At 38.7% G+C, this 12,439-nt stretch overlaps 1 protein-coding gene across 1 annotated transcript in view; it reads right to left on the bottom strand.

Annotated features, from left to right (window-relative positions):
• Positions 1–1,895: 1,895 nt before the first annotated feature.
• oc90 (otoconin 90) overlaps positions 1,896–12,439 on the bottom strand; it is a gene marked incomplete at its 3' end in the record, with an annotated part of 16,119 nt that continues 5,575 nt past the window's right edge. The window contains exons 6-17 of the mRNA XM_010779801.1: positions 10,422–10,487; positions 9,504–9,581; positions 8,574–8,783; positions 8,039–8,176; positions 7,782–7,940; positions 6,952–7,032; positions 5,694–5,789; positions 4,922–5,248; positions 3,984–4,079; positions 3,722–3,896; positions 3,106–3,212; positions 1,896–2,196 (exon numbers count right to left, since the gene is read on the bottom strand). Coding sequence (XP_010778103.1) covers positions 1,896–2,196; positions 3,106–3,212; positions 3,722–3,896; positions 3,984–4,079; positions 4,922–5,248; positions 5,694–5,789; positions 6,952–7,032; positions 7,782–7,940; positions 8,039–8,176; positions 8,574–8,783; positions 9,504–9,581; positions 10,422–10,487 — 1,834 coding nt within the window. The remainder of the gene's footprint in view (positions 2,197–3,105; positions 3,213–3,721; positions 3,897–3,983; positions 4,080–4,921; positions 5,249–5,693; positions 5,790–6,951; positions 7,033–7,781; positions 7,941–8,038; positions 8,177–8,573; positions 8,784–9,503; positions 9,582–10,421; positions 10,488–12,439) is intronic.

Raw genomic sequence — 12,439 nt, forward strand, 5'->3', positions numbered from 1 at the left:
TAGCTGGACAGCGCGTGATGCTGAAATAGCCAACATGCGGTGTGTGGTTTGAAAAGAATAACACCGGCTCACTAAATCATTCAAAAGTAATGTTTACTTAGGATATCAAAACATTGACAACCAAATCGGAGAAGCCGCTTGATCATGGAGGGGGTGGCGGTGCATAAGCTGCCACCCCAGTTGGCAGTTTTGTTTTGAAAAAAAGATCGTGCCTGATCGGACATTTATGAGAGAAAATCCCGAATGTCCGAGTGCAAGGGAACGCAGCACAAGCCGCGAGCCTTGTAACCCCGGCCCTGGCGCGAGCATGGACAAGTGATTGACGGCGATTTCATTTGAACTGGACGGCGCAAAACGAGAAGCGTTTTAAAAGATAAGCCTGTTCAAATACAGATAATAGCCCTGGCTTTTAACATGGGACTGAAATGGGGCTAGAGAGGACGAGCCTCCCTTTGGGCAGGTCCAGCCAGAGGCTCTGGCCTTTGATTATGTTCTGGCCTGCCATCTAGTGGCTCAGAAAGAAATTGACCCAAGGCTAAACTTACTTGCCGACCCCTGAATTAGAGGCGTGACCATTTATCAAAATACACTTCCATCTTGAGTTGTCGTTTCGCTGTTACATTTTCGAAACGAGGTATCTTTACGTCAAAAACTGAGTTATTTCATGTGTTTCAGGAGTTTTACGAATGATAGGTCTATTTAGAACAAACTAAAAGGAGTGCACAGTATTTGTAGAAAACACCAGAAGAACTGAGAAGATCACGTCATGGGAACCGTTGTATTTAAGGTTTCTTTGTTTTGTTTCACTCACATTATACATCGCAGAGACTCTGAACTCACGTCAAAATGTTGAGCGGAATTAGAACATGCCAGTATTAAGATAAGATAAGATGGAGCTTTATTAACCCCGTGGGGAACTTCAGTAGTTTTAAAAGCAACAGGGTGAGACTAAAAAACAGCACAGATTCACACAAGATGAATACAATTAGAGATACAATTACAATGATATACAGGTAAGAAACGGTTACAATAATAACTGAATGAAATGAACATGTATACATATTTGAGTCATATATACATATTCAATATATGTACATGTCTGTATGCTGGTTATTGTGAAAACTGTGTATTTGATGTACGGTACTTGTGTTACCCCGGACTTCATAATTCTACTTATATTACCCAATTCATCTCAATGTTACTATAGAAGTCTCAACCTTTTGATCCTCAGGAAGCGAAGGGAGACATTTGTAAAATTACTATTATTATTATTTCTTTCCAAGGAAATGGGGAATCAGAAAATAAGCTGTACGTGATGGTTGATATGAAAGTCACTGTTTGAAGGAAAATTGACGCCGTACACGATTTGTATCATTGTCTTGTAATGTACTGTCGAATGTCATGTTTTATGTTATTTGTGGACCCCAGGAAGATTAGCTGTTGTTTTGCACCAGCTAATGGGGATCCTAATAAACTCATAAACTCATCCCACCTAGCATCTAATAAGTAATAAGTTTCTTCAGGAAGTAGTTCAGATAGTGAGGGGTGTGGTTTCAGAGGATAGATTTAGAGAGGCCGTGTTGTGTTATATGTTTCTTTTGTTTGGCACATCTCCTTTGTCTCCTCTTCCCTTAAAGAACATTTGTTGGCAGTATTCTTTGTTTAAAAGTAATAAACATTTTGGTTAACGTTCACAGCCTGTGACCTCAGATGTTCATTGACATATCTACACTGTAGCTTTGAACCAATGACATTAAAAGCCTTGAATCTACTGTCCTCAGGTCCCCTAGACCTCAGTGGGGACGTAACAGTCAGCATTCACTCCGCAACTTCTTCAAGAACTGCATTGTTTTGTTTTAACTGAGAGACAGAACATTTACGATGTGACCGCTCACCTGTTCTGGCCTCTTGGAGGAGTCGTGTTTTTATCCGTAGATGTCTCCCGACCTCCTTCAGGTTTCTCCCTGATGACGTCATCAGAGTTTCCCCCCTGGCTCTCCTCACTCTCCTCACTCTCCTCGCTGGACTGAGATGAAAGCTGTGGGTTGGGGGGCCGTGTGGGCCGCCGGCAGGGGGGCTCGGGTCCTCGGCACTGAGCCGCCGGGAGGCTTTGGTTAAAGTGAGCGAACGCCATACACTCCGCCGTGGTTTTATCACACACACACTGCAGTTTATCACACACACTCACGCCCTGACCTGAGGAGAGGCGAGTCGTTGAGTCAGGTTTCATTATTGATCATGTTTACCTCGTTTCAATAGAAGAAGTACTCAGATCCTTGAATTGAGTAATAGCAGCAATAGTTATAGGTAAAAGTACTGTACCCTAGTACTTTTTATATCGTTACAATTTAAAGGTCTCCTATTTTACTGTTTTTAGGCACATAGTATAGATCTCAGATACAAATATATAAAAAACATGTCTATGAAGTGTTTTGCTCAAAATACCAAACAGATCAACCATTCTAGCCTCATCCCCCTCTATTTCAGCCCTGTTACTAAAGTGCTGATTCTGGGTCCGTAGCTTAATTCTCAGCTAAGTTCTGCCGTGATGAAACTCCACATCATGTTCCAAACCACATCAAGGATTCTCTCTGAAACAGGATGGAGCTCAAACTCTTTCTCTCTCTCAGGTTTACCACAAGGTGAGTTCCTTTTTATTTCCTGCTTCTTCACACACACTCTCTCCAGTACAGGTTAGCTCTGAGTGTTAGCATGCTAATGTAAACAAAGACCATATTTCGTTTATTATACGGTGACATGCCACTTTACAGAAGCATATTAAACTACATGTCCACAATGCATCTCATTTTGTGCACACTGAAGATACGTAGTTATTACCCTATCCGATAATAATCCAATGCAAAGGCAATAATGTAATATAATACATTATTTTATATATATTATATATTTCTATAGTCTTACAGTTACAACTGGCCCTTTGAGTGCAACCATAATGGTGATGTGGCCCACGATGAAATCGAGTTTGACCCCCCTGTTTTAAACAATGAAGGGCTTTTGCAAAAGTGTCTGCAGCGTGGGATTAGTACTTTTACTTCAGTCGAGGATCTGAATACTGTAACACATTAAAGTAGCTGCTTTACTCACAGCGAGGCTTCCCCCCCTCACAGGAAACCTGAGCGCTGAGCTTTCTCTCTGGACTGCAGCCCATCGAGCTGATCTGCTTCAGACAGCAGTGATGGAAGAAGCAGCACCTGAGGAGGAGGAGGAGGAGGAGGAGAGGTTTAAACACCTTTCACATTGTTCTGGGACTTTGTTAGCTTTCATGAAAGAATCAGTGTGAGTTAGAGTGGTACTGGGATGTTGTATTTATTTATTGGACCCTGAAGGCAGCATCTCCCTGGTCCAATGGGATTTCTCCATTTGGTTTTGGAATGTGACAGGAATAGGAATCAGAAACAGGTTTATTACCAGGTATGTTGACACGTACGAGGAATTTGATTTGGTGTCGTGGTGTACATAAAAGTAAAATAAAAATGAATAGAGAACTATTTTAATGAAACTATAATAATATTAAAAAAGAATACAAAATATAAAAAATATAGCAGTATTTACATTGAAATAGAATGGAATAAAATATGTGCGGTAACACAAAAAAATATATATATCAACGCCACCCTTTTGGGGTTTTGGACTCATTCCAGTGTAAAGTTAGTTTCTTGCAGTTTGTTTCTGTTTATTAACACTGCCGCCCCCTCCTCACCTGTCCAGCTGGTCCTGAGGCTGCCCCCCTCCTCCTTCCTGTCCACAGTAGCAGCCGTACATCTCGTACTCGTGGGGGCATCGTCCGGTCAGACAGTGAAGCATTTCCCCCAGAGCAGGAAGCTCCCGATGGGCCGCCCCCCCGCTGCCGTACAGCGTGAAGGAGTGGCTGCACTCTGAAGGGGACGATATGAAAAACACTCAACTTAAAGTGTCCTTTTAGAGAGAAAGGAGGCCAAAGACATGCAGCTCCTCAGGCGTACCTTTGCTCTCCGGCTGCAGCGGGACGTCAGTCAGACCGATGGACTCCAGCAGAGACCAGGCGAAGGACGGCATCATCCTCTTCCTCACCTCCAAGTCTGCAGACAGAGAAACAGTCAGGATACACTTCACTTAATGCAGCATCAGAAGACAGGATGACTAGAAGAAGACCAGAAGACAGGATGACCAGAAGAAGACCAGAAGAACCCGAACAAAAAAACAGAAGAACTAAAAGAATCAAAAGAACTAGAAGAACCTGGAGAGTCAGAAGAACCAGAAGAACTAGAAGAATCAGAAGAACCAGAACAAGAACTAGAATAACTAAAAGAACTAGAAGAATCAGAAGAACTAGAAGAACTAGAAGAATCAGAAGAACTAGAAGAATCAGAAGAACTAGAAGAACTAGAAGAATCAGAAGAACTAGAAGAACCAGAAGAATCAGAAGAACTAGAAGAATCAGAAGAACTAGAAGAACCAGAAGAATAAGAAGAACTAGAAGAATCAGAAGAACCAGAAGAACTAGAAGAATCAGAAGAACTAGAAGAATCAGAAGAACTAGTAGAATCAGAAGAACTGGTAGAACCAGAAGAACCAGAAGAACTAGTAGAATCAGAAGAACTGGTAGAACCAGAAGAACCAGAAGAACTAGAAGAATCAGAAGAACTAGAAGAATCAGAAGAACTAGAAGAACCAGAAGAATCAGAAGAACCAGAGGAACTAGAAGAATCAGAAGAACTAGAATAACTAGAAGAATCAGAAGAACCAGAAGAACTAGTAGAATAAGAAGAACTAGAAGAATCAGAAGAATCAGAAGAACTAGAAGAAACAGAAGAAACAGAAGAACTAGTAGAACCAGAAGAACCAGAACAACTGGTAGAACCAGAAGAACCAGAAGAAGAATGAAACCAGTCTTCTGTTTATGTTCTAACTTTAACTCTACCATCCATATCTCTCTCCGGAGAGCTGTCTGTTTTTTCCTCTTCCTCACATGGAGCTTCCTCTTTCTTCTCCGGCTGCTCCTCCTCCTCAGATTCAGCCTCAGTGGTGGTCCTGATGGAGGAGGTCTGAGATGATGGAGGTCTGATGGAGGAGGTCTGAGATGATGGAGGTCTGATGGAGGAGGTCTGAGATGATGGAGGTCTGATGGAGGAGGTCTGAGATGATGGAGGTTTGATGGAGGTTTGAGATGATAGAGGTCTGATGGAGGTCAATGTGGTGGTCTGAGATACACCTCCCACTGAAGGTGTCGTTTTGTGACTCACCTGAGCTGCAGAACGAAGGTGAGGATATTAATAAATCAGTTTATATCGTAATATGCATTTTATAAATCGCAGTACAATGTGCACATTTTTATTTTAACATCCTTTTTTTATATATATATTTGTATTCTATGTTTTATCTATTTTTGGAATTTCTCATTTCTACTTATTATGTTTATATACATATTTGTATTTAACTTTATTTAATTTTTTATTGGAAATCTTATTTTCCAAAGTATTTTTGTTTTATTTTATCTATTTATTTAATTTTAATTGTTAACTTTATATTTATATACATATTTGTACTTGTTATGAATGGTTGACTTTATGCTAATGTGCAGATTCCAGATTAAATTAATTCTGACATTTTTGTGAAGCAGATTCAGATTTCCAACATGGTTTGAACGCTTAAAGAATCCCTCTCTCTCTCTATGTTTTAATGATTGGCCTCACCTCTTCCCGGGGGGGGAGCGATGGGGGGAACCACTTCCTCCCCTGAATTGGGAGGTGTGGTGGGTGTTGTTTTGACACTGGATATCTTCTCCTGTCCTGTGATCACAAACACATCACAAGTCAAAGTCAAAAGTCAACTTTATGTCAATCTTTCAGTTTATGTGTACAGACAGAGAGATCGAAATACCGTTTCCCACAATCCCGGATATAAAAACAAATATAAAAATATGTGTGCAAATATGTATATCCTATACAATCAAAGACAAATGTTTACAAATGCACACATTAAGACCTAAATAAAAACAGTCAATATATACAAAATAAAAGTAACTTCAATATCGTTGAGAATGTGCATTAGTGCAGATCGTCCATAGCAGCGTAAAAAGTGAGGAGAAACCCTAAAATCAATCAGTCAGTCAAGTATGTGGAAAACGTCGTGAAAAAAAAAAATTGTATATTATGTTGAATATATCATGGAAGAATATTCATTGTTCAGTAGGTCAAATATTTCATCAAAAATGTTAACCCTTTATAGGACACTAGTAGGTTAACCCTAACCCGTTTCAGGCCTCTGCTAATTGGTCAAATTCCCCAATGGCGCGCTCTGTGGCGTAGAGTGAGAAAAACCACATGCTTTTCTACCTCACTGAGTCGCGGGGGGACGCCATGTTTGGGTAACCCTAACCCAAATATGGTTCCTCGCCCGATAAAGGGTTAATGTTATGTTGAAATAAAAAATAAAAAACATAATGGCCTCTTTCCAATATATTCATAGTAAGTCAAAAATATATAAAGTCAAATGTTTCATAAAAGACAAAATATGTCCAAGGTTTCCAAAAAGAGTTATAGTATGTTAAAAAATGGATGAAAAAGTAATGGAATAGCAGGTATAGTGGGAAATGTATGAACAAATTCTAATTTTGTCAAATATTTAATACAAAAATAATAGTGTAGTGCATCAAAAAATTAAAATGCATACTGTATATATATATTGGTCAGAAAGTATTCTTTTTAAATCCAACCTCGGTCAAATATTTTCCAAACTACAGATTTCTTTCCATCATCCTTTTATACCACTTTTAATGACATACTATACTGACAATGTAAGAGACCATTTTAGACATTCTGTACCGTGTCATCATATTAGTGTAATTTGATATAACGCCAAACTTTGTTTTAAACTGAAAAGATTTTAGGGTTTCCAAACTACAGATTTCTTTCTAACATACTTTTATATCACTTGTAACTCTAAGCTGACCTTGAGTTGTGTGAAAACCTGTTTCCTCTCGTCTGTCCTCTGAAGCTGGAGGAGTTGTTGTTGTTGTTGATTCTCCTCCACCTGAAAACAAAGATTACACAGACCTTCAGAAGTGAGACGTTCAGGTGTCAAAGACAAAATAACTCACATTTCATTTTTTTCCAAACGAAACACAGGTGTGTGATTACTGTGTATCTTGATCTACACAATCATATTATATTCAAACAGTTTCCACGTTAATCTAAATCAACAGTTCAAACAACTCAATAAAGCATGAATACATAACTGATCACATTTAGAGCATTTTAGTTTGTTTTTTTCTCAATTTCATTTGAATGTTTCGATGAAAATACAGCATTTTTTGTTAAGAACTCCACAGTTTAGTTTTTTTAGCTTTTATGTCATGTGACTCTAAATCAATGCAGCATTGTATTTCTAAACTGAACAAGTAGGACACACCTTTGTAGGATTTTTTAAAAATGTAATATAAATATTTAAAGGGAATTCAGAAGTAAACTTATTGTAAAGCTCCAATGTAGTCTAAAGGCTTCAAAAGAATTTGACCTACGCTCAAATCAAGCATTGCATTACAACATGTGACGATTACGAAACACCTTTAATTTAATTAGAGTGCCTTTTCTATTATATATAATTACTGTTATTTGATTTGTTTGTATCAAGAGATGTGTACATGTAGTCTAATTTATTTCTCCATTGATTTCGAATCATTAGGTCACATGACATTAAAGCTATTGAAGATAAATGGATACTTTTCAATCAAGACATTTTTGATTTTAATAATTTATGGACATGAAATGCATTAATCTGACCTGTTGGAGAGGCAGATGCTGTTGAACTTCCTAACACCTCGTTGGATGCATCTGGGGATACAGTCGGTGTTGTTGTTGTTGTTGTTGTTGTTGTTGTTGTAGATTTGGCCGAGGTTGTTGTTGTTGTTGGAGTAAACGTGGTAGTTAGGATATCTTTAACTGAGGAAGAAGATTATAAAAATAGACCAGATTCAGAAATGCATCTCCCTTTTAAGTGAGACAAATGATGGAGGATGTTGTGATTAGTTTAAAGTCACCTTGCTCATCTGAAGCTCCCTCCTCCTCTTCATCATCGTCTTCCTCCTCTTCCTCTTCCTCTTCTTCAGATGACCTTCTCCTCTCAGACGGTCTGATTGGTGCTTTTGCTGTCAGTGACGTTGTGACGATGAAGGAATCTGCAAAAAGATCAGATATATTTTATTATTACTCACAATAAATATACCATTTTGGATATATATACTATATATATTTAATTAGTATTCTAATATTAACCGTTTGGTCTCATAATAACAACTCAAAATAAATGGTACATTTCCCCCAAAACATAGCTTTTTAGACACATCTACAGAATGTTTTAAAAAAAGACTGCAAAGTTAGTCCTAAAACTTTTTTTCTTAAAGGTATTTGTACTTTTTTCGACTATTTGTTAAATGTTTTGTTTGTTTTTTATATACTGTATGCCTGAACATGTCTCGTTAAATGAAAATAAGTGTAATAGAAAGGTTAAAATGAGCAGACATAAAACGTTTGATTGATAAAAAAGTCTGAAAAACTTCACAAAAGGACCGAAACCTCTTATTTCTTTATCAGCTTCCTCGGATGACTCATTCAGGTTGGTTGGTGTCGGCTCTCTGGGAGTTGTAGTCTTCCGAGGAGTTGTAGTCCTCGGAGAAGTTGTAGTTGTAGTTTGAAGGGAGGATGTTGAAGGTGTTTCTGTGTTTTTGTCTTCAAAGCTCAGTTGTGATGTTTTGATGGGCCCTGATTCTGATCCGAGACCTGAATCTGAAAAAGAGAAGGTGAAAAGAGTTTAAAGAGGCCTTACTCTGCTTTTAGAGGACTCTTTAAAGTAGAGACACTACATACTGATATACACCTGAACATCAGCAGGAGAGGACTCTTTAAAGTAGACACTACATACTGATATACACCTGAACATCAGCAGGAGAGGACTCTCGTTTAATGATACGAGATTAATGTGACTGAATTTTCTTACATTTTCTTTTTACAGCTTTTATTCCAAACAAAGCCGTTGAATTGGAGATCGGGTGAATCAAGGTTCAAGGCTTTTATTGGTCATACGAAGCTACGGTAGTTATGACGATGAACATCTTAGGTCACAGGCTCCTCCATCAGTGCAACACAATAAAACAGAATTTCACTGCCCAGTTAAAGGGTGTTTCAGAAAAAACGACCACTTCATGGAAATGAAATGTAACAAACATCACCAACTGTTATTCTTTATATCCAAAACTAAAACACTGCTTGTATTCCTGAGTGTTTTCTCCGTCACAGCCTCATCTAAGCCTTTGAAAGCGGCGTAATGTGAGTCATGCAGCAGGAGGAGAACAGCAGGGAAATTATTTCTGGAGATTTAGAAGCTGCAGGATGGTCAGCTCGAGCCAAATGTAATTATGAGCAGCTTGGGGAAAAACAAGATCGCCAGAAAAGTTTTTCAGAGGAAAACAGGAAGTAAACGCACAGGGAGAGGAGAAAGTGTTTTACCTCTCGAGATGAAACTTGTGTGCGCTGTTTCTTCTTTTTCTACTTCCTCTGCAGCGTCTTCACCTTCCTGAAGCTCCTCTGAAAAGACAGATCAATCATATTAACACACAACTCAGTTTTAAGAACACAGCTAATAGTTTTAATACTGTTTAAAAGATTTAAAGAAAACAGTTGTGCACTTAGAGGCTACACTTGGGCATAGTTGTGATTTGAGCTAAATGCTAACGTTAGCGCGCTCAAATTAACAACCCTAACATGCGTTAGCATTATCAAAATAACATTGCTAATAATCCTGATTAAAGTAAACCACGTTCACAATCAGAGTTAAGCATGCTAGCATGATTAAAAGGAAACAGTCTCGCTCTTTGAGGCTGTACTTGGGCATAGTTGTGATTTGAGCTACATGCTAAAAGTGTAATGCTCAAAGTAAATACGCTAACATGCTAATGCTAAGCAGATATATTGTAAACCATATTCACAATAAGAGTTAACATTTTTTTATCATTTTTGGAAAATAAATTTACCAAACGCTTTCTCTGACTTAGTGTCCGTGTTCTTGGGAGTGGGAAGAGTGGGGGAGAGTGTATTTTGTGCTGCGCCTAGGTTCCCCTAGACCTGGGCGTAACAAAGGCATTGACCTCTTTGCAACATAAGGATTATACGATGTTACACCATGATGCACGACACCTTCATCTTTCGCCATTGACCAGATATAAAGGAGAAAGGTAACGTGACTAGTTCTATTTTTAACTGATCTTGACCTGCAGCCAATCACAGCCCTCGTACCTGCAGTTCTCAGCAGGGATTGGCTGTTGGGCGAATCTAAATGTTAATTTAATCTGTTTACAAACTGCGTCTGACAAATAAACATGTAAAACATATTTTTAACGTGAACTCGGATACAGAAAAATGTTTGACCTGCAGACAGGAAGGAAGAGTTGGAGAGGAAGAAGCTCAGAGAGTCGTTCACTGCAGAAAGATCATCTGAGAAGGACAGGAACAGGAGGAATTCAGTCTCTGTGTTTGAATCCACTTGAAATCAGTTTCAACTCAAATGTTCACATAACCAATTAATTATAAAATTGATAACAAAGGATGTCTTGGTCTGAACACACCTGAAATCTTATGTAGTTACCTGTCTCGTTCAATTTGAGTTTTTTTTAATTTGGATTCTCTAAGCTTTTCAATGACTATATTTGTTCTTTTGTACAATACTTTAATGCTTGTCTGTTTAGTCTTAATTGTTAAGTTGTAAAAAGGCTGTTTTTGAAATATTGAAGTTTAGGAAAGAACTCAAGCTTTAATTTGAAAGAGCCTTAAACCTGCATTCTCTCTAATATCCAGCAGGGGGCGACCTTTGCAAAAAGAGGTTAAAATGTATAGAAGTCTGAGACATGTAACTTCTCTCTTGATTTATTAGCTCTGTAAACAGTTTCCTGATGAGTTTGTCTCAATCCCTAGTTTCAAGTCTTTTTCAACACACCATGACGTTCATTTCCTAAATTATGATCCCGTTTATTCAAATTATTTACTTTGTGATTGACAGGTTACTTTAATTCTTTCACAGTTGGTTTTCCAGTTCATGAAAGTTAAGGCTGGCCACAATAAAAGGCCACTCTGAAACTTGCATTTTTGCTTTATTGGGGGGGTCCGAAAACCAGTCAGTATCTGGTGTGAGGGTTAGGGTTAGGGTAATGTTGTGAATCGAGTGGCCCATGGTGGTGGTGGGGTTATGGTATGGGCAGGCGTATGTTATGGACGATGAACACAGGCCACTCGATTCACAACATTACCCTAACACTAACCCTAACCCTAACCCTCACCCCTCACACCAGATACTGACTGGTTTTCGAACCCCCCCCAGACCCCCCCAATAAAGCAAAACTGCACGTTTCAGAGTGGCCTTTTATTGTGGCCAGCCTAAGGCACACCTGTGCAATAATCATGCTGTCTAATCAGCATCTTGATATGCCACACCTGTGAGGTGGGATGGATTATCTCGGCAAAGGAGAAGTGCTCACTATCACAGATTGTTTCAGATTTGTGAACAATATTTGAGAGAAATGGTTATTTTGTGTAAATAGAAAATGTTTTAGATCTTTGAGTTCATCTCATGAAAAATGAGAGCACAAACAAAAGTGTTGCATTTATATTTTTGTTCAGTGTAGATAGTAAACCTAAACTCGTAGACAGTTTGCAACATGAGACACAAAGCACCCGGCATATAAATCACTATTTGTATCAGCCGTTCCTCACCCAGCATGGTAGCCTGTTTGAGGAATTTGAAGCTGGTCTCAAAAGTCATCTGCTGCAGAGGGGAGGAGTTGGAGCGGATGGCGTGCCGGTTTAACGGCTTGTATATTCCTTCAAAACACATGTAATCTGCCACCAGTGACAGATGCCGGGGGTCCACCTCGATACCTGGAGACAGACAGAGAAACACAAAACAGACTAAATGTGAGTGCTCCTGACAATAATAAGATCTGCTATCTGCCGTACGGAAGCCCAGAGGGGACTTTGTTAACAGACTATTTTACTTGAAAATAATAATAATCCATGGTATTTTTGCTCCCTGGGTCTGGATATGAGCGCACTAACTCACTGAGCCAACATCCGCCCCAAGTAAAGAAATGTAATTCAATATTAGCATTCTAATTTCCAACATGGGTTATTTCAGGAAAATGTGAGGAAATAAAGAGAAAAGATTCAGATTTGCATTTCATTACCACATAAATATGAAAATGGAAAAGCTGTTTAAATATATATGTTAACAATATTCAAATAGTAAATCAAATTTGAAAATGATAATAGAGAGGCGAAGTCCGGCCCTTCTACTACCGCCCCATGGGACCTTATTTCGGAAAAATTATGTATTGAAGTCAATGGGGAGAGAAAACTTATCTTTCGATCCCAAATTGTGCCATGAATTACACATA

Source organism: Notothenia coriiceps, unplaced genomic scaffold, assembly GCF_000735185.1.
Source record: "Notothenia coriiceps isolate Sejong01 unplaced genomic scaffold, NC01 NC01_scaffold00020737, whole genome shotgun sequence".
NCBI lineage: Eukaryota > Metazoa > Chordata > Actinopteri > Perciformes > Nototheniidae > Notothenia > Notothenia coriiceps.